The 21,584-nt window shown below is 56.5% G+C and overlaps 1 protein-coding gene across 7 annotated transcripts in view; it reads right to left on the bottom strand.

Annotated features, from left to right (window-relative positions):
* IKZF4 (IKAROS family zinc finger 4) overlaps positions 1 to 21,584 on the bottom strand; it is a 30,088-nt gene that overhangs the window by 5,131 nt on the left and 3,373 nt on the right. For 2 of the 7 annotated variants that reach the window (XM_075737905.1, XM_075737903.1), the window contains exons 2-6: positions 16,954 to 17,008; positions 12,848 to 12,979; positions 11,000 to 11,104; positions 5,877 to 6,137; positions 5,273 to 5,440 (exon numbers count right to left, since the gene is read on the bottom strand). In XM_075737905.1, the coding sequence (XP_075594020.1) occupies positions 5,273 to 5,440; positions 5,877 to 6,137; positions 11,000 to 11,104; positions 12,848 to 12,979; positions 16,954 to 16,993 (706 nt within the window). In that variant the 5' untranslated portion in view covers positions 16,994 to 17,008. Of the gene's footprint in view, positions 1 to 5,272; positions 5,441 to 5,876; positions 6,138 to 10,999; positions 11,105 to 12,847; positions 12,980 to 16,953; positions 17,010 to 21,584 lie in introns of those variants that run through there. The other 5 variants (XM_075737907.1, XM_075737904.1, XM_075737909.1 and 2 more) reach the window with 4 other exon arrangements.

Raw genomic sequence — 21,584 nt, 5'->3', positions numbered from 1 at the left:
GCCAGACACATTTTTACTCTCATCTCTCCCAATTTTCTCACTTCTGACTGAAAAATCACCGAAGCCACCCAAGACCAGCGACCGCCAGACAAAGAGGAGCGGCCACCGTGCGCCGCAGAGCCGGCGATGGTCCTCGCGCCACGTCATTATCTGCACGTTTTAACCGTCAGACTACTTACAGTGAAAACTCATGACCCCTCCCGAGGGGAGATGGTATCTCAGAACCCCGTCGCAGTTTCCATCGCCGCTGCCTGCGCAGGGGACGGGGAAACGCAAACGCTGACGCGGGGGTTTTGTGCCTCTCGCCGGGTTGATTGCTTATTAGCTATAACCAGGGCAGTACCTGGGCGGCAGAGCAGCCAACGTCCTTCGGGCACGGGGAAAAGGGCAAGGCGGTGCCCGCCCTGTTAAATAGTCTGGGATGGGGATAAAGGGGTCCGGGCCACAGGTCGATCACACTCAGACGCCTTTTAGGGGAGGCAGCTTGTTAGGCAAGAAGATGCTAAGGGGGTGGAAAAAAAAAAGAAAGAGGCGAGTGCAGGGAAGCTGAGCTGGAGAGGGCGGTGGGCTCTTCAGCCCCCTGCACACCCCTGGGCACTCGTGCGGCCCCCTGCGCTCCCCTCTCCCCAGCCATCGCTCTCACCCGGGAGCTCCCCAAACAGGCGGGACACCAAACCGAGGAGCCACACCAGGCTGGGGAGGGGGACGCGGTGCACCAGGCGAGAGCCAGGGACCACGGCGTCCGAGAGAAGCCCAAGAGCTGCCGTGTTCTTCCCTTCCGACACCGCCTGCGTCACGCTCGCCCCGTCCGGCTCCGGCACGAAGCTCGGGGAGGAGCGTGCCATCTGCCGCCACCCGCCTGGACCAGGCTCTTTCTGTTCCTGTCAGGTTTAAGGGGTTGTTTTGGGGTTTTTTGCAGCTTGTGGTTTAACCTTTAACTACTTTTTTTCAAAAAAAAAAACCAACAAAACACCCCGCATTTTCAGGCAGCAGGTGAATTCGCGTTTACCCCCCGCCCCAGCTTTGTCGCCTGGATTCACGTGAAGTGTTTTGCACGGCGGCGGGGAAGCGGGGCCAGCACCTCCTCCTGCGACAACGTCTACCGGATCCTGCCCAAACGCCACCGTGGCAGCCTCAAACGGCAGCGGTCAATGAGGAGACCGGCTGCATCCACACGTGCCGTACCCCTGCCCGGTCCCAGCCCCGCAGCTCAGCCAAGCCACAGGCAGATCCGGGAGTCCAGGAGCCGCCGTGGATTTCACCACTGAAGCTCCGGCTTAGAAATCAATCCGGAGAAGCCGATGACAAGTGTAAATCTCTCCTCCCGGCCCTCCCCAGGCAGCAGCATTGTCGCAGAGCAGCTGAATATTGGTTTACTCCAGTCCCAAGAAAGGCGAGGATACCACTAGCCTCCGAGTACGAACACAAAAATGCGCGTTAGGAATTCACTCCTCAAAATCTAGCAATTTAGATGCGAGAGCCTTGACTCCAAATTTCATTACGCCTCGTTAACCTCCATCGCTCGTGCAGCTTTTAAAGTCAAGAGTTCCCCAAACGGCTCGGGTTTGTTACTCCTAAACAAACCAACCACCCAAACCTCTGCCTGTGTTTGTGCTTCGCAAAGCTCCCGACGGCTGCGTTGGGATCGGGGTTGGCTTTCCAAGCCGGGAAGCTCCACATGGATTCCCTGAAGTTATCTGAAAGCTGGAGAGGGACTGCTGACAAGGACAGGGAGTGACAGGCCAAGGGGAATGGCCTGAAGCTGCAGGAGGGGAGATGGAGATGGGATGGGAGGCAGAAATCCTTCCCTGTGAGGGTGCTGAGGCCCTGGCACAGGGTGCCCAGAGAAGCTGTGGCTGCCCCTGGCTCCCTGGCAGTGTTCAAGGCCAGGTTGGATGGGGCTTTGGGCAACCTGGGCTAGTGGGGGGTGTCCCTGCCCATGGCAGGGGTGGCACTGGGTGGGCTGGGAGGTCCCTTCCCACCCAAACCAGTCTGGGATTCTGCGATTTCCTCAGGACCCAGCCTTTCCCTTCCTGCCTCAGCCTGTGTTTCAGGGCCCTGGGGACAGGCAGCTGCCTGCGGCGCAGGGGGACAGCAGGGCACGGAGCAGCCTGGGACAGCTCCCTGGGGACACAGGGACTGAGCTGTCCTCCTGCCCACGCACCTCAGCAGCAAAAGTCTTGCTCCCGGCGTCGAGGCTCCTGCCAGGGTGGCTTGTGCTGGGCGTCCTGGGTCAGCAACGGCTCAGGGACGGGGTTTTATGGCAGCTGCAGGACAGGGAGGAGCCTCTGTCCTGAGCTGGGCTTTGCCTTGCCATCAGTTGCTCTTCCTTTTACTCCTTAGCCTGTTCTTCGAAAACATCATCATTTACCCACCGACACGTGCTTGTGTCTCGGATGGACTCGATCCATCTGTCACTTGATGCGAGTGAGAGGCTTGCAGCGAGCGATGAGGTCTGTTTAGGATCCCTGAAGTTCTTCACCCACGTCATACCCAAAAACGTGAGCGAGGGGGACGCTCTCCTCACTGCCGGGCCCCACCAGGAGAAGTTTCTTCTGACCAAGTACAACAAACAGAAAGGCTCCCCCCGAACACAAGCTCCAGGTTCGTTTATTTATCGGGTTGCGGCGCGGCGAGGACTTTAAGGGAGGGAGGTCTCGGGGGACCAGCGGCTCGTCTCAGCTGTCCCGGGTGTGGGCTGCAGCTTCTGATCTATTTCAGAGCAACGCAGCGTGTTTGATCTGGATTTTAATACCTCACTTTTTTGGACAGCACATCTTCCGAGATGAAAGCTCAGTGTCCCTCATGGGGACGGCATGAAACGCACATGCCTCTAGTTAAGGCAAAGGGAGGGAAAGCCAAGCCCCACTGCCTTCCACCCAGGCAGGGTAACCGCTAGACCTTCGCCTGTGAAATCCACATTAAACGAAGGTTTTTCTTAGTAATTAGCTCCCATAAAGACTAATTTTTATTTGGTATGTTGTGAGGGCTTGTCCCATTTCTGTGTCTCTTGATTGAAGGACTCAAGGCGACCCTTTTCCATGCCTGGCAGCGGGGAGATGTCGGCACAGCTTGGCCAAGGACTCACCTCAGCGAGGGCGAATGCTGTGGACAGGGACAGCCCAAGCAGGGGGTTCTGACCCCCAAGAGGTGACAGGACCAAGGAGTCCAGAAACGACCCTGCACCCCCGGGTCTGGACGCATTCGGGGTCCCCTGAAGCAGGTTAATTAGGAGAAATCCCCTGCGAGCGCAAGGCAGGCTCGGAGCGGGGTCTCATCAGCCACGGGAGCTGCTGCCACGAGGCGATGTGCAGCAACGTGTCCCCGGTTTCGGGTCTGCGCATCCGCCCGCACAAACCTCGGGCTGCCAGCGAGTTGGGGTTCCCGGAACAGGGCTCAGCCACCTAACGCTGCAAAACCCCGCACTCCAACGCCGAGGGTTTAAACAAAGCCAAGACCAGAGACCTTCCTAACGTCAGTGGCACCCCGGAGGGGCGCAGGGTAGAGCTGCCGGCAAGGCGAACTCGTGGCAGACAGATGCCAAAGCTCTCCGCTCCACCGTGCGGTAACTCCTCCCCGAGCTGATGCAGCGCTGCCCAAGATGGAGCGTGGCTCAGCGCTGGCCAAGCCGCTACCACTCGGAGCGGCCGGGGGCGGAGGGGAGGAAGACGGATGATGATGATCGCTCCAGACTGAAGGACTCGTCGCGAGAACCGAAGGCCTCGAGGTGGAGCGGCCGCAGCTCAGCTGGTCCGAGCAGCCGTTGCGGTGCTTCAGTGCTCCACAGGGAGCCGGGCTGCCACCGGAACCTGGCCTTCCTCAACCTCTGAGCGGGGCAGGAGGAGACACACATGCTCTTTGCTCTCTAGAGTTAATGACATGAGTGGTTTTGCCTCCAACTACTGCCTTCTTCCTTTTTTTTTGCCCCGTCCCCTTTAGAGATAAGGAAAGAACATGGGCAAAGGATTTCTTTGGCATTTCTCCCCATTAACTGGCAAAGCCAGATGCTGCTAACCTCACCTCCTCCCCCAGGGCCAAACAGACTCTTTCCCGATCACCTCGGTATCAGAAATGCCGCTGCCACATTCTGGCCAGGCTGGAGAACCAGACAAGAGATGAAAACAGTTCTACACTGAGAAGCAGCTTTACCCCTTAGCAGTGGGGATGTCCAGAGACAAAATATAACGGACAGGAAGCTCCTGCAAACCCCAAATCTGCTCCTGCACAGATGCCAGGTGAGACCCAGCAGCCCCATTCCAGGCTCCGGGGGTCAAAGCGCCGGGATTCCTCCCTGGCATCCTCCAGAAAGTCTCAGATGTGTGTGCGGGGAAGAGATGACAAACACTCAAAAGAAAGAGCAAAGTGAGAAGATTCGTCCACAGCAAGACGGGAGCTTAAACCTGGTGCATCGCGCCCTCCCACCGAGATGGGCACAGGGCAGAAACCTACAGAAATCTGGGGCTCTGGGGCCAGGCTGCGAGAGCGGCGAGCAGGTTTTTGGGGCTCCTGGGTAAGGCTGCAATGAGAACAGGCTCTTCAGGGGACAAGGTCTCTTCCTTCAAGGAAGCGGACGACACTCGTTTCCACGCAGCACTCGAAAGGTTAGAGTCACAGGTGTTCAAAGCCATCTGCGTGAACTTTGAAAGCCCCGGCAGCACCACAGAAACACGCTGGTACGCAAATCAAGGGAAAACGATCGCAAACCAGGGGGCCGGCTGGCATACTTCACTCCCACCCGTGGCCCCCGCCAGCTGTTACATCACGGAACCGGAGGGTGAAAACCACATCTCAAATGTCATATTATAAAGGACAATGTCAAAACAACACACAAACAAAACCCCTCAGCGCTCATTTTCACTGGGGCAGGGCACACCCAAGGGTGGGACCTATGTCGACTCAATAAAAGCTATTAAACATTTATCTTTGTAAGAAAGACATGCAATAACCCCCAGGAACGTCTGGAACACAGCAGCACAAAACCCCACAGGCGTCCCTCCGGTCAGCGGAGCTCCCAGACCATTAACCAGACACAGACACAACCTCCCCCAGGCATACGCTCCGCCGTCGGCAGGTTGGTTCTGCACCGGCAGCGGCGTAGCGACTGCGGCAAGCCGGGAGCCGATAGGAGAGGGAGTTTGGCTGCTGTCGGTTGGGAGCTCGAGCCTGCCACTTTTGTGAGCTGGGCTCAATGCCCCGGTTCTCTATCCCGGTCGTGTGTTCCCTCCCTGCCGCCTCCTCCCTTCCCAGCCCGTGGCCGCCCAGAGCTACCTACCGGAGTGTGTTCGCAGGTGGCCGGTGAGCGCATCCCTCCTGCGGCAAGCGTAGTTGCAGAAGGGACATTTGAAGGGCTTCTCGCCGGAGTGCAGTTTGATGTGACGCAGGAGGTTTCCCTTCTGGGTGAAGGAGGCTCCGCACTGGTTGCAGTGGAACGGCCTTTCTCCTGCAAAACCGGAGCAGTGGGTGAATCTCCCCATTAAAAGCATTTTCCAAGGCTGCAGAGGAACAAGCTCTGGAATCAACAGCCCGGGAGACCATGAGTATTCACGGGTTCAGCAGCGCTGAGTACGTTTGAGAGGGTAAGCACCAAACACAGTGCTCTGGATGCGACCCCCAGCCTGGGGAGCGACAGACCTGCTGCTGGAGGTTGGACAGTGACGAGGAAAGACCAGCTACATGCACTTCCCTGGACCTTTCCTCACCAGCATCTTCTGGCCGCTGTCACCGGGGTCAGCACCTTGGGACCTGACACCCATCTCCCGTAGCATCGGTGCCTGCCAGCCGACACACGCTTGCCACCCAGCTTCAGAAATTTACTTCCCTCCAGCCTGTCCTGCCCCTGCCCCGACAGCAACACCGGCCTCGGGGCCGCCACTCACCGGTGTGGCTGCGCTTGTGCACCATCAGCACGTTGGGGCCGATGCACACCATCCCGCAGATGTCACATTTCAGCTTGCCGTTGGGCAGCCGAATGCCCCCGGGGGAGTGCGGCTCCTGGCCTGTCCCGTCGCAGTAGCCCAGGGGCTCTGAGAGCGAGTCCTCCACGATTACGCTGTCCTCCTTTTCGAGCATCCGATCATCCTGTGACAGCAGCCGGCTGGCTTCCTCATCGCTGTACATCTCCACCTTGATAGAGTTTGCTACGAGGAGGCAGAGGGGATAAAACAGTCAGTGGAGGAAAAAACCAAAAACCTCTTAAGTTAAAGAAGTTGGGAGCACAACTTAGGCGAGACTTACTCCTAAAAGAAATACCGTGATGCGTTAAGCGATTTGTTTGTGACAAATGTGCATCTTCTTATTTTGACCACTGCTCAAGAGCAGACATCAAACACCGATCACAGAAGGTTACGGGCTGGACAGCTTGTTTGCACACCCCAAAGATTACTGCTCTGCATCCTGCCTTGTAAGGTGACCAACCGAAGGAAAAAACATTTAGTTCCCTGGATTCAAAAGGCAGAGGGGGGAAAGAAAAACCACTCGTGCTTTTAAAGTACTGCAGAGGAAGCAAAGACACCAAGTTTTGACTCTGAACCGGTAAAGGCTCAAAATCTACTGCCACAGAGCGCCTAACGCGGGTCTCCTGAATAGTCAGTAAATCCTGCCTCACTAGAGAAGACATTGCTTCACTGCAAGTTTTCATCTTTCCTGCAAGACCTGGGATCCATCGACTATTTAAAGGCAGAAAAAAGAAACCGAAGAGGATGGTGCTGCCTGAAAATCCCCTTCCTGCCCCAGGCGGGCTGATGGCCGCCACACCAGCAGCCCTGCAGGCAGCTCTGCCTCTTCCCCTTCCCTCAACCATCGAAGAGGCTACAGGAATCGTGGCAAACGTGGGGAGGGGATGAACACACAGACACTCGTGTGGCGGCGTTTGGGCACCAAAAACCCTGAGAAAGCTTGTGTGAAATTAGGGAAGCAGACGTGAGCGATGCCACCGGGGAAAGGTCCCACAGCCGAGGGCTGGCGACTCCCGGGAGCAGCCACCCCGCAGCGTTGCTGGTCCAGACAAGAGCAGAGAGAGGGCAGGAGCCAGAGGAACCGTGGCTCAAGCAGCCCACCAAAGCTGGACAATGGAGGGGCGCGGGGCCAGGGCAGCAGGCGAGTCTCCCCAGCGCGGAGTGGGCGCTGTGCCGCAGCGAAGCCCCCAGGTTTCCCTCCCCACCGCTACCTTTCCTTCCTCCTGCAGCATCAGGAGCGGAGGCTGGCGAGGGGATGGATGCGCCAGCCCTGACCTACATTCCCGGCTGCTCTAATGATCTGTGGAATGCCACAAATCAAACACTCCCCGAGACGACGGCGACTGCTCCGCTCCCTCCGCTGCCAGCGAGCTGCAGCCCTGCGGGGACCGGGAGAGAGAAGGATGGGGGGGGAACCTCTCCCTCTCCTCCCTCCGCTACCTCCCGATGAACTTGTCCACCCAGATCCTGCATGCTTCCTCCCTTGGCCAAGCGTCCGAGCCGTTGTCCCACCTCGCGACGCCAGCTGTGCCCTCTGCTCAAGGGAGAGCTGCTGCCGGGACACCCTCAGCCTCGGTGAAAAGCCGCCTGTTTGGAGAGCCAGGCTTTAAACGATGGAACTGGAAAGTTTCCTCCCACTTTAAGCCATTGCCAGCAGCTGGGAGTGAGAGGGAATCCCCTGGGGAGGCTTCCCGGCCAGGGGTGGCTGCTCCTCGGCCGATCGCACCCACTACCTGCTCCTGTAGCTCTGGTCCTGGCAGGCCGGAGGAGGAGGATGATGGAGTACGGTCGAATCCAGGTCACCCACATGGCCATGCACTGAGCCCACAGGCTTAAACAAAATATTTACAGAATCCCTTCAAATATCAGATTCTTATTTCTTCCATTTAAAGCAGGAGGCTCTTCCCAATCCCTTAAGAGGAGAACTGTGGGGGCTGGAGGAACTGAACTTTATATACACAAAGGAGACTCTGCTGCTGCCCGGAGGGTAGGAGATTGCAGAGTCCAAGCTGCCTTGTGGAGACAGGCGTGAGAACGGAGCACAACCACACAGAAATCCCAGCAGCTTCCAGATCTGGTGCTGAATCGACCCCTGGGGCTCGTTCAGCTCTTTGTGAGAGCGTGAACGCTCACCCACGGTCCAGGGCGCATGCCGACAGCCGCAGCGTACCAGCCGAGGGAAATGGAGAAAACAAACCTTGGTACCGTCCCGGGTACCGAACCATCCAGAGGATTTGACCTTCAAGACCCAGGGGGCTCCAAACAAACTCTCCCATCGGCTGAGGCAGGGACGATCCGTCCCGGTGGGCGAGCGGGAAGGCTTTGCGTCGCTTACCAGGAGAGGAGGATGCGCGAACACTGGAGAGCGGAGGCGGCAAGACGGTCCTGGGGAGACCCGCTGCCCCGGGAAGGGCGGACACACAGCCCCCGAGAAGCCAGGCCACGCACCCGGAGAGGACGGCTCCTCTTCCGCACCGCCTTCGACGGAGCCAGGTACGGCCTCGCAAGCGGGGATTAACGAGGAGCAGCAGCATGGAAGTGATTCATCCGAGACTGCGTGAGGTTTATTGCCGGGTGAAGAGCCCAGGAATTCTGGCTCTCGCTCCCCTCCTTCCCTTCCTGGATCCTCGCAGCAGACAATGCCGCCTTCCCAGGGAGGCTCCGGGCAACGTGAACTGTGCATACCCCCGGCCTTGGCAATCGGCGGCACTTTCAGACTGTCTGCTGAGCCACTGGCCAAAGCCACCGCTGGCTGCAGACCGGGAGGAGACTCTGCGGCTGAAGCATTCTTGCGGGGCGGGGGCGGGGGGGGGAGCAGAACTTTATTTATGTGCTGGCCGGTGCCACCACACTCCCCTGGGAGCGTCCAGGAGACCCGGCGCAAACAGATGCCTCTGTGCACAAACACGAAGTGAAAAGCTCCTCTCTCGGTGGCGGGAGCTGCCTGGATGAGTTGACGTTTGCTGCACTTTGATTTTCTAGTTGGTTTTTTTTTTTTTTCTTGTTTTTTTTTTTTCTCCCATTCCCCTGGGGACTTATTTTTTTCCTGGGCATAGAAGGGAGGCCAACTATTGTTCTGTAATTCCCTTTTCAGAACCAATGCAGAGTCCGGCCTCACTGGAGAGAAGTCTCTGCTGGCAGAACAGGTTATATAATATTCTTGCTCCTCTGGGGCACGATGCTTGCTGGATGAACCAGCTGTGAAGTCAAGTCAGATCAGAGGCAATACCATCACTCGCATCCTGCTGTTAAAGGGGAAGGGATCGTTATTGTCCTTTCAGTCAGTCCACGTGCTCGATTCCTTTCGCTTCTGATCAAGCGAAAAGGCTGCGTTACATCTCAGAACCGTCCTCTGTGAAAAAGCCAAGATTTCATCTCTTTGCAGAGCTTCTAAGTGGTTTTATAGGGCAAATATAAAATAAACAGCAAGTAATAAAAGAAAAAAAAAATGGCAACAGAGCTAATTCATAACATTACCCCTTCTGAAAACTTAATGGTTGGGGTTTATTTTATCCTGGTTCAGAAAGAGCAACCTTCAAACACCGGGCCCTATCTGGAGGTGTCCCAGTCACCTAACTGCTGGAAGCCCACGCGGATAAATTACAAGGGAGTTTCTCTGCTGCAGAAAAGCAAGAGGCAACTGCACGCCGGAAGCCAGGAGAGAGGGAAGATCAGCACAGTGCCGGTCTTTTCGGTGGTGGTCGAGTCCATCTGGTAGAGATGGCCCAACTGTCCGCTCTTGAATACCGACAGCACAATTCCGAGAGGGATTTGCCAACTTATCTCATCACAGCGCTCCTTTTCATGTGTCAACATGACTTGGTGGTACGTATGGCCCACAGAAGAGAAGTAAATAGAGTAAATAGCGACGTAAATAGAGTCCAGTTAAGCCTGGACCAGCCGTGCCAAGCTTGGCCAGGGCTGCGCCGGTTGTCAGCACACAAGGAAAACATCACATGTCACATCGCTTGCCGCAGCGAGCCGTGGGAGCAGACGGCACGCCAGGACGAGGGGCAGACTGCGACAACTCAGAAATCCAACCTGTTTTACTGGGGGAGGTTCTCAGATATAACCTAAAAAGCAGTTTCATTCATTTTAAATGAAAAACAGAGAATCCCATCTGTAGACAGGCAAGGAGATGGAAAGTTTTGCACTGTGCACAGGAGATTCCCCACACCGGTCCCATTTCTGGATTAGTTCCCTGTCGGGTGCCAGCCACCAGCTCAGCTGACAGCACTCTGCCGACGGCACCGCTGGGCGAGAGCGCACGGAGGCAGAGGCACGGCCGGGCAAGACCTCGGGGGCACGCACCCACTCCGCAGTGCCATGGCAAGGCGACAAGGGCTGGCAGAAGAGGAGCTTCCCCAGGAGCAGGCAAAGCCGGTGCCCGAACAAAACGGCACAGACTGGGCGAAGGCTGGGCGCCGCTGGTGTGTTCCATCACCCCATGGGGCTCCTGGTGTATCCGAACATGCCCAGGGGGGTCTCCGAACCGACTGCAGCCACACAAATAACTTCCCAACAGACCCATTCGCGGAGATGCAGAGTTCTGCTGCTGCATGAATTGCTGTGCGTGCCGCAGACTCTGACCTGCCCCAGCTACTACGCGAGAGGAAGCGAAGCAGCTTCTCATTTCCCACACAGCTATCTAGACAGGTATAAAAAAATAACTGATTCCAAAGCAACCGACGGCTCTGCGGCCCCTCCTGAGCTGCGATCATTAACGGTCTGGAACACGCGGCTGCTTGAAAGTCAAGGTGAAATTCACAACCACAAGGAAAGACCCCGACTCCTCGGCATCGCCACAGCCGATGTGAAAAACTCCGGCCTCAGCAACAGCCGGTGCCCAGGATCAGTAACCGGGCAGCCGCTCCGTGCGGAGACCAAAGCAGGGTTTTATCCTCTTTGGTTGGAAAACAAAGAGTCAGAGAGAAATCTGTCACAGCGGGAAGGTGAAATTTATGTCACGCCTGAGAGAGTGCAGGGTTTGGGGACAAACCAGGCAGACCTTGGCACGGCTTTTTACAGTAAGTCAGCGTACTCACCGCTGAGAGAGCGGCTCGGGGAGGAGTGCTGGCTGTTGGGTGTGCTCACCGTGGGTCCTACGATCGCCGAGCTGAACTCCTTCTCCAGAGAGGAATCCCCACTACCTTTGGGAGGAGGGAAACACAAGTGAGTGATGCCTGAAGTACAGCCTGTGGGCTCCCACAGGCTTCACCCCGCCAAGCCCTCTTCCCAGCACCTCTGCTTCAGAAAGGGGCCGCTGGTGGGCCCCTTGGGGGGCTGGAGGACATGGCTTTTCCCCCCCAACAGCATCATCTGCCACGCACACCAGCATGAACGCAAACAGGAGCTCGATGCTTTCTGGACCCCAGTCCTCCAGCTGTGACCCCCTCGGATCCAACAGCCCCAAGCCAGCGCTGTGCCAACGGCGGCAGCACATTTGCTCTCCTCACTGGCTTGCAGAGGGGTTGCAGAAGGGGAGAGGGGTCGGCACGCCACACGATGCCGGAGGGCTCCGCAGGAGCTCTGGCTGGCACCACCGTGCAAAGGTGTGCCAGGCAGAGGGGAGCCAGGCCACCCCCTCTGCGCACAAGCATCGATCCCCCACCAGAACGACTTGTGCCGGGCTGACCCCAGTGCTCTGTCCCTTCGCCAGGCGCCACGGTTCCCCTCCCCGACAGTCCCTGAAGTGACAATTCCCAAGCAGACGCTCGCGGCCCTGGGAAGCCGAGCCCACCCCGGACGGACCCCTGCAGTCCCTGGAAACAGGCCCTTGCCCATTCACAGTGGAAAGCAAATTCAGCGATGTAGCTGCCTACCAGATCACCTCGAGCCCGAGGCATTTCCGCGGCAGGCTAGACTCATTTTTTCCCCTTCGGGGGCTAGCAGGTTTCTGTTCCAGCGAGACCTGCCGGCTGCCAGCGCACAGAAAACCCCCAGTCCCCTGCCAGCCCTCCCCATCGTGTGCCCGAGAGCTGGGCAGCTGCCTGCAGCGGCCGCTCCTCGGCGATGCCGCAGGGACGGGGACGGCGGAGTTTCACGATGGAAAGTGCAGAAGCTCCGTGAGCGTCTCTGGCACAGCTGGGAATGTTATTTCTAAATACTCGCATCTGGAGAAACTCTTCTCCCGGTGCTCCCCGAGCCCAGTTCATCCCATTGTCTGATGACTACTGGGACGCTGAGCTCATCGGCCTTGCTGAGCATGGGAATCATTTCTGGTAACTGCCCTCGGTGAGACAGCATCTTCTAAATCGCTGCTCGGGTGAGACCACGCTGGGACACCCCAGCAGCATCCTCACCCCTCCCGACTCCCCATGGGCGGCATTTTAAAGAGGTTTTCTTTCCTGCCGGGGTCACAGTGGGAGAGACTTTGAGGACCCTTCTCTCTCCCCTCCCCGCATTTTGGCGAGGCTGGTAAGCTGCTGCCAGCGAATTTGAGTCACGCGAAGCTTACGCGCGCTGCCAGCCCCAGCAGAAGAGGTTAACGAGAAGGCTGAACGACGAGCCCAGCGGAGAGGGAGCTAGCCCTGCGCGTTACTCTGCAAGCTGGGGGCACGTCCTGAGGCTGAACAGCCGCTGCGTGGGGTGAGACCGGCCCTCTCAAAGGGTCTCGGTACATCACAAGCGGCGTCCTGAGCCTACCTCGCTCATATTCGCCTCCACGGGCATCTCGGGGGGGGGGTGTCAGGCCTTTCCTTCCCTCTCCTCCCTGCCAGCACAGAGGATTTCAGTCACCTATAAATCACCCTCCAGAGTCAGTCCCTCTGCCCAGCACAGCCCCCTGCACCCCTTGTCCTCCGCACACAGACAGCGAGCGGAGACGGCACCGAGTTATTTCAGGATCCTCCCCCCTCCCTCCCTCCGCTCCCGTTTAACTCGCATTATTCTACCTTGCTGGAGATACCCTGGAGTGTTATCACAGCCAACTCCTTGGAAACAGCGCTGGAGCCCAGGCTGCGTGTGCATGTCTGCGTCGCTGGCAGGGCGCACGCAGCCACTCACCTTCCAGGAAGAGCAGATTCCTGGAAGCGAGGGAAACGACCGTCATTTTACAGTCAGGCGGCACAGCGAGCGGGAACCCGGGCTGTGCCGCTCCCCGGCATGGGATAGTATGGAGCTGCGCCGAGCTGGGCCGGCCGGGGACGATGCTCTAAGGAGGGACGGGGTGGGGGACCAGGGATGCTGCAGGGTCTCTGCACTGATGCTGCGGGGTCAGCAATCAGGCACAGGACCCAAAATATCAGTGGGAAATAGAGACCCCGATGACTGAAGGGAGAACAGCATCGTCCCCAACATCAGCCTACAGTCAGCGATGGCTCATTTGGGCTCTGACAAGGGCCGAGGACACCAAAACCTCGGTCCTCAGCTCCAGAAATGGAGCAAAAGCATCTCACATGAAACCCCCCAGCTACCTGGTATGCCCGGACCCAGAGCACGCCAGAGCCAGGCAGCTCCGGAGCAGATGCTCAGCTCAGAAGGGAGGCACTATCACACCTTCACACACTCTGCAAACGTATCCGTATCAAAGGGCCAGAGCCCACAGCCACGACACACGAGACCACGGTCTCCCGCTGGAGCTGCAGGGAATTATTTTAGGCAGCGTCTCCAGGTGAGCTTACCTTGGTGTGCAGCTCCCATCCTACAAAAAAAGACCCTCCTGGTCCCAGGGCTGGTTTAACCCCGAAGAGGAGATCGGGGCTCACTACCAAAGCACGCAGGTGATGCTGACAGCAGGAAGAACCCTGCTGCACTGTTTGACAATGTGTTCCTAGCCGCTGCCGATCTCTGATGTATTGGAGAAAGGTTAAAAACCCCAAACTAGAATTTAAGTTGAACATTAAGGAGGAAAAAAACCCACGGTTTCTGCTTGGTCCCTTCCAGTATAAAGGCAGGGCATGGCATCCTGACTTCAGCTCAAAGCTCAGCTCCTCTGCCAGCTAGCTTCATCCTCCGGATCCCAAAGGATCCTTCTAATCCCAAAAGATCCCCAAGCTCCTTCTGACTGGAGGCACCAAGGGATAACCGAGTCGATCCTTGGCACCCAGCCCTCCCCAAAACAGGGCTCAGGCGAGCGTGAACCTTCGCACTGCCGGTAGCCTCTGCCCCCCTGGGAGGGATCGGTGTCGAACCCAGGCAGAGCCGCACGGCCCTCGGCCAGGACCCCCGCTCTGAAAATCACCCCCCCACACGGGGACGGGTTTCTTCCTCCGTGGGGCTTACACCGGGACCCCCAATAACGGCTCCTGCGAGCAGCTCAGAGCCCTGGGAAGGGTGGGCAGGCTGCCTGCTGCCGACAGCGAGAGCTGAAGCACTATCCCACCCCTGGGAACAACCAGTGCCTGGGTTTCAACAGTCTCTCAGCAATTTCCCTCTCTGATAACTTTTCAGACTTGAGATTTCAGGAAATATTGGGTCACATTTCATTTGCTCTTAAAAGAAAAAAAAACCAAATGGAAACCTGAATGTCGCGCAAGAGACAGTTCGTCTTTCTGTAGCCCACTTATCCAAGGAGCTGAGAACGTTTAACCCTGTTCTCAGTGCCCAGCACCCAAATAAAAAAGGGTAAAATGGAGGAGACCTGGGCTGGTTTGGGGAGCAGAGCACCAGGGGGGACAGCCTGAAAACATCCCCCATCTTCCATCAGCCTCTGCCACGCGCACACATTGCCGCAACAACGCGGAGGCAGAGCTCCGAGGGTGCTTGTCCATCCCAGGAAGAGGACTGGAGCAGGGGAGGGCAGGATCCCACGGGAAACCATGGCAGGATGGGGACCTGATCCCACCCTGCCCGCACGGGGCAGCTGATGAGGCTGCTCCGGTGCTTTCCCCCGCGTGGGGCCGTGCTCGGATGGGCCGAGGTGCTCGGCCCTTCTCATCACCCGTGAAACGGTGATGCTGCCCAGCAGGCAGGGCCGACACAAGCAAAGAGCGGCAGAGCCGTTATCGGCACCATCCGAGTGCCGGGATTTTGGGTTAAGCGTCTACAGGACTCACAGCCCGAGGAGCCGGTGCGCAGCACGGAGAGGTCTCTCGCCCGCCTCCGCCTCATTCCTACCCCCTCTGCGGTAACGACTGTCTCTACCAGAGCTGCTTCAAAACTGACTTATTTTCCTGTGAAGAATTCAAAGGAGAAAAAGTATTTCGCGTTCATGAAGAGTTTCCGGGCTTTCAGTTACCTCACTATTCAACAAACATGAGCTTTTTCTTCTTAAAGAGTTTGTTTAATTAAAAATATTTCACAGAAATGAGTTTCAAGACCTCTGATGTTTGTTTCCTCTAGTCATCTCAGATCCGCAGCAGCTCAGCGACCTGAAGCAGCTAATTGGCAGGCCTTGACCCTGACCCTAACGATCTTCGTTAGGCCTGCCCTGACCCCCAGGCAACCTGGACCTCCAAGCCGAGCAAAACTCCCCCAAACTCCGCTGTGAGCGCCAGGCAGACGTGGTTCTGCCAAGCTGAAAGCCGAGCGAAGCCGAGAAAGCAGCAGCCGCGTTCAGCCGGCAGCCGCCCTGGCACAGTGCGATCGGCCAGCTTCGGGGAAGCGTTTTGTTACTTAACGGAGACATCCTGGCAACCAAAACCCGAGCAGCAAACTGCAGCGAGCGCCTCGAGACGAGCCAAATGTCTAAGCCAAGCAGGGATCCTCCGGGGATCGGAGGAAATCTTCACAGAAAGGAGGAGCACACAATAACTCCGAGGATGAACTTTGTCAGGACGGGCAAGATGTAACGTGATTTACGCAAAGGGTGTTGCGCAAGGTCCCCCCGCACAGCTCTGTCAATGCACCAAGTCCCGGCCGCCGCAAACGCTCGTTAGAACAGCCGGGGTCCTCTCTCCCTTCCCATGTACTTCAACTTCTGACCTTCCTCCCCGCCGAGCCATTCATCCCCGGCACCCCCCGGCTCGCGCAGAGACGTCCTCCTGCCTCGCACGTCGCTGGGGCCGGATTAGATAATGGCCGGAGTTTCTTCTGGCTTTGCCGCTCTTAAACCTACATCAGGTCTTACGCTAATCCTCCTCTTCTCCCAAACAAAGATGGACAAACTGGGGGTTTTTCACACGGCAAACACCAGTGCCCCAGAGATAAGAACAAATCCCACCAAACCAGCTTTCACTTACAGCCCGTACCGGCTACGAGCCGGGTTTCTGCAGGCACCCAGACAATCTAAACCCCCCAGTGCCACCGGGATCCTCTTGAGATGGTCCCTGCAGCTGCGACCCCCAGCACGGCAGCTCCAGTCTGTGCGACCCCGACGGTTACGGAGCAATCCGGCACGCCGGCAGCTTCCGACACCCAGATCCAGGCCAGCCCCATGCCACTGCCGCTGCCACCTCCCCCTCTCCCCATGGACATTTCAGGGCTTTATGTCTGGAACTCAGCCGGGGTTTAATCTTAACGCACACCGATAAACAGCAGCGCTGGAATTAGCAAAGCGTGTGGCTGAGATCACCTGCGAAAGTCTCAAATATTGCGCTGCTTCCAGTTGCACATTTGGCATCGTGCATCCAGTGTGCCGGAGAGCGGGACTAAACCACCCGGGAGCGCAGCCAGGAGCCCTGAAGGAAGGACCAACCTCCCCGAGACCTTTCGGCACTGGGATTGCACATCACTGGAAATACATTTTCCTTTCAGCTTGCAGCGAGGCTTAAAATTTCACCTCCCGCTGGCGTGCCGCGCCGTGCCGTGCTGGCAGCCACCCACCAGATCAGCAGGTGAAGACACAAGCACATAAACTTCAGCCTAAACTTCCAAGGCTCAGCCTAGGTACTGGATTTTAAACTAGCAGTTTGTGATGCCGTGGGCTTTAACACTTCTCAGATACTTAATGAAAGACGGTGATGTTCTGAATACTGTTCCTCAGTGCTCCATCTGTGACTGCGATAGCAGCGCAGCCTCAGGCAAAGCAACCGAGCACAGGACAGCTCATACCCAGAGGATGAGCACCTTAAAACGTTAGCAACCCAAAATAGCTGGCAAAAATCAAGAGCAGACATACCAGATATGTAAGATCGTCCATTACAGTCTTCTATATCCATCTTTAAGGTACTTTGCTGAAAGAGAAAGCAGAGCTCAGTCAGAGTTAGGCTCCAGAAGCTGCTCGGACTACTCTCCAGTAAAACTGCCCAACAGCTTCTCTGAGCAGAGGAGTTACTCAGCCCAACTTCCTTTAACACTGCTTTGCAACCCTGGGCTTAACATCATCAACCCCAGCGGACCGCACCGATCCTCCCCATCCGAGCGACAGAAAGCGAATGCCAACGCCAGCAGCGAGCGGTGGTCCCGGCAGTGAAGCCGGGGTGAACACGGAGGGTTTCATCCCCCTGCACGCAGACCGCCACAGCTCTGTGGCGTGCACAGAAAACGGCGTTCGCTATTAAAGCCAAACCTGGGATGCTTGGAGCGGGCTGAGACGGGAGAAAAGCAGCTGCTGGGTCCCCTGGGACAGCCGAGGGCCGGAGGGTCACCGGTCCGGACAGACAGACGACCACTGCCACATCCCTGGGCAGCGAGGTGTGCCGGAAATTCGGGTCTCCCACTCCGGTGAGGGGCTGCTGCTGGGAACCGAGGGGCTCGCAGTGGGGAGATGAAGTCCCCACTTTGTGGGACGTACATGGCCCAAGCACTCGGTTTAATTTTATCAATGAAAAGAAGCGGGGTTTTGGGCAAGGGGACCGCACGCTAATGAACCACGCTAACCGAGCGGCCTCGCAACAGCCGTTCCAACAACCACACCAAAATAAAAGGGAAATCTGCTTTACGTTTTGCTGCTCGGCACCCCATGGAGATAATGAACATTTTATACATTCAAATGGCTTTTATTTGTCAATTACCCTGGCTGTTTAAAAAACAAAATGAGCCCAGTTTTAGAAACAGGAGTTTTGCTGTTTAGAGTTGGGTCTAATTGGCAGTTGATCAGGTTGGAAACGGAGCATTTGCTGCAGAGAACAATTTTAAAAAGCGATAATTTGTGGAGATGAATCGTCTCCTCAGAAAATCAACGTGATTTGCAGAGTGTGAGCACACACAAGCAGCAGCAGCGCTGTTCATTTTCCCCTCCGTTTCTCGAGCAGCTGGTACGCCACAGACGGCGAAGCTTTCTAGGGGACCTCAGTACCTTTTCTGAGCTGAAAGAAATCGGTCGCTCCCTTCTGATGGTGCCTCTTTTAAAAGCAGATTTTTAACAATAACCGCCTCTTGAACCAGCCAAGTTGTACAAGCCTTGCTCCTGGCAACGCACCACTCGAGATAAGTACAGATGCGGACAGGGCACATTAGGCCAGGCTTATTTATTACCCCATCCGACCTGACTACTTGCCTGATGTTAATTAAGAAGGAACGCTCTCACCGTGCTCCACTTAACCGCAAACCTCGCATGGGGACCCGCTGGTTTTGGGGAGGCTGGGAGCACCAGTTTACACCCGGTTCAGCCCAGCGAGGGGCTGCAGCACTCACTCGGGGTGTTTTTTCCAGCCGTCCCCGTGTGGTTTGGTGACAGGGACCCCCCCTTCCATCACCGGTACCCGGTGATGCAGGTCCCGAAGCCTGATGGAGACACCCGCTCCGATCTCCCCGCCGGCAGTGGGACACAGGCTGCCAAACCTGCTCCAAATCCCCAAGTAAAAGGTGCCTCGTATCCTGGGATGCCGCAGGAATTTAAATTACTTACAGGGGCTGTACAGAATAAGGGAACACGTGGGCTAGTGCTGGAAGACCCCTGCTCTCCCCTTCCCTGCCATCCGTGCCACCGAGACGGAGGAGGACATCCCGGGGCCGCAGCCTCCCAGCCCGGCTGGCGAAGGAAAAGCCGAGCACTTCGGAGTTCCCCTTCCCACCCCACAGCAGCCGTTAACTTCACAAGATGAAAATAATTTAGGTTATGAAATCTCTCTCTCAAGTGCTGGGTTACACAGGAACTGTGGTTTAAAATGCATCCTGCAGCTTTATTTTTGTTGAACCCGTAATTTTGCTTTTCTGTGGTACGTACGCCCGCTCAGAGATCTGTCTGCTTTGCACAAAGGGCACAGTAACGCGCTAATAAAAATCAATTTTATTTAGAAAGCCCTTTTTCTCCTGTACTCTGCAGAAGCCCTTGAAAATATGATTATTTTTTTTAAAAAAAGAAAAAAAAAAAAGGAGAAAGGACCAGCAAGTGACAGTCTGATGGGCACCACAGGTGAACGCACGGCACGGAAAGCTGCCAGCATCGCCGCCCCCCAAACCCCCGTGTTCGCGGCGGAGGCCAGGGACGAGCAGGACCCTGGTGTCCTCCCTAAACCACGGGCAGCAGGCAGCCAGGAGCGAGGACGAGAAATTAATTTCCCTCAAAGTAATCAGCTAATAACGAGCCTGATAAAATTGAGTTGAGGAGCCAGTTCTGTAACTCCTACTTCCTCCTCGCACACGCCAGTCTCGTTAATGTTAACGGGACGATGGGCAATAAAAGAGCTGGATTCCTCACTCCTTTGTATTTTAAAAGGGGACTCGGAGAAAATCACTGGGAGTGTTTCAGGAGCCACGTGCCAGCGGTTAGTTTCCTTAATTTTGGCTGAGGCCTTTGCAAGCAGGAATTGCAATTTAAAAAAAATTGCAAATTAAAAAAGCACCTAGCTCAAATGAACCTATAGCTCCGCAGTAACGACAGACCATAATTAACCTTCAGCTAGAAAACGGTTCTGCACGTCATTTGCTCCCAGAGTCCTTTTGATCTGAAAAGCACCTCAAAAACGGCTGCACGGCCAGACTGACAAAACCCCGCGGCCCGGGTGAAAACACATTCCCGGGAAAAAGGGGGCCGCTTCCAAGGACGCGGCTTCTGCTCATCCCACGAGGACGGGCAACCCCTCGCCGATCCCCCCCCGGGAGCCGCAGCCCGACGCGCGGTGTTTGTCCTCGCTCCGGAGGGGCGGTCTGGGTCAGACAAACCTCCGCGGTTTGGACCGTCGGGCGCAGAGAGCACGTCTCCGTCTTTGGACTTTCTTCCCAGCTTTCAGGTGTGATCAGCAACTTGGGAATCGGAGACAGAAGCGCACTAAAATTAGAGCAGAGTGCCTTCAGCGCTGCTCCACGCTCTCCTCCCCTCTGAAATAAGGACTTTTCCCCAAGTGGCAACGCTCAAGGAAATAAAAAAAGTCCTCGGAACTAGCCCAATTTAACAAAACCTCCATCTCGGCATGGTGCAATTTGTGAACGTCCTTTGCACTAATAACAAGAGGCTCCTGACGAAGGCCAGGCCTGGGCGCCCCTCCGGCGCCGGGAGAGGGGCCGGGTCTTTGCTCAGTCCTGGGATGGCAGAAATATCCCAGAAACAGGAAAAATCTCTTAGATCCCACCCGGCCCAGCCTGCAGGTTGCTGCTACGCACCCTCCAACATCAGCTGCCTCCGGAGCCCATTTTTTAACGCCCGTTAGCCTTGCGGTCCTTCGGAAAGCCAGTCTATTTTCTTCCCTATTTTCCCCTGTTTCCCTTCATTTCTCCCCAGTGCTTCTGGTCATACCCCAAGTGCCATGAAACCGTCCCGAACACTCGGCACCAGCAGCAAGACGCTTCTCCGGATGCCACGACAGCAGGAAAAGACACCCCAGGCTCATTCCACCAAGGTATCCGCCAGATTATCTTTAAGGCGACACCACCAGCCCCTGCGCAGGGTAAATGCACGGCTCCCACCAAACTCACCCAGAAACCAGCCAGAAACATCAAAACCCTGCGCTCTCACCCATTTCTCTGCTGGTCCAGCAGCGCGGCTGGCAGGCAGGGATCGCTTCCTGAGGGGTGCGGACACCCAGGTCCCAGCTTTCTGCTGCCCCAAACACCCCCCAGACCCCAGCACGTCTCTCTCCGTGCCGGGGTTTGGCTCCCAGCTCCCCGCTGACCTGCTGCCGGACAGCTCGGCTCGGCGCTGGCGAGACCGGAGTCGCCGGAAGCAGCGAGCCCGTGGTGAGAAGAAAACAGGCGTGCGTGGGGAGGGATGCTGGGGGCAAACGTCTTCAAGCCTCCTGTCAGGGTAAGAATTAGTAAGTGCTCTAAAGGTCCCTGCAGTTTCTTTTTCCCAACCATTGTTTCCATTAGCTGCCGTTTATTTTCCAACGCGAGGACTTTTTTTTTTTTTTTTTCCACCTTTGCCGTAAATAGAAGCTTGGTGCTCAAAAAAACCCAAAAGTTCTTGTCATTGGACACACTTCAAAATCCAGGGCAGGGGAAAGGGTTGTTTTCACGGAGAACCCCCTGTCCCACGAGCGTCCCCGATGGGAATGCTGAGGAAGCAGCTCTGCCACGCGTGTGTCGGTACCGGCAGAGCCGGGCCCCGCTCGCCGGGGAAGACCCCGACTCGAACGGTTCAACAGAGGCAGAAACGAACGGAGCCGCCTTTCAAAAGCGAAAATTAAAGCGTTGCGATATGTTTTATCCATTATGAAATAGTTCCCATTGTTTCCATATTTTGAAATGTATTATTAAATAAGATGAAGTGTCATTGCTAAAAAAAAATATAAACGATTTAATGCAATGCTGCAGCTGGAGGACGGCAGCTGACAGCTCCGCACCGCCGGGCTGGGGACAGACCCTTCGTCTCCCCCGACGTGGATAATCGAGGCTCCAACCCCACGCAGCACCGGTGCAAGAGAGGCAGCA

Source organism: Balearica regulorum, chromosome 29, assembly GCF_011004875.1.
Source record: "Balearica regulorum gibbericeps isolate bBalReg1 chromosome 29, bBalReg1.pri, whole genome shotgun sequence".
NCBI lineage: Eukaryota > Metazoa > Chordata > Aves > Gruiformes > Gruidae > Balearica > Balearica regulorum.
Note: the sequence above shows the minus strand (reverse complement) of the source record. Positions and strands in the feature narration are given on the sequence as shown.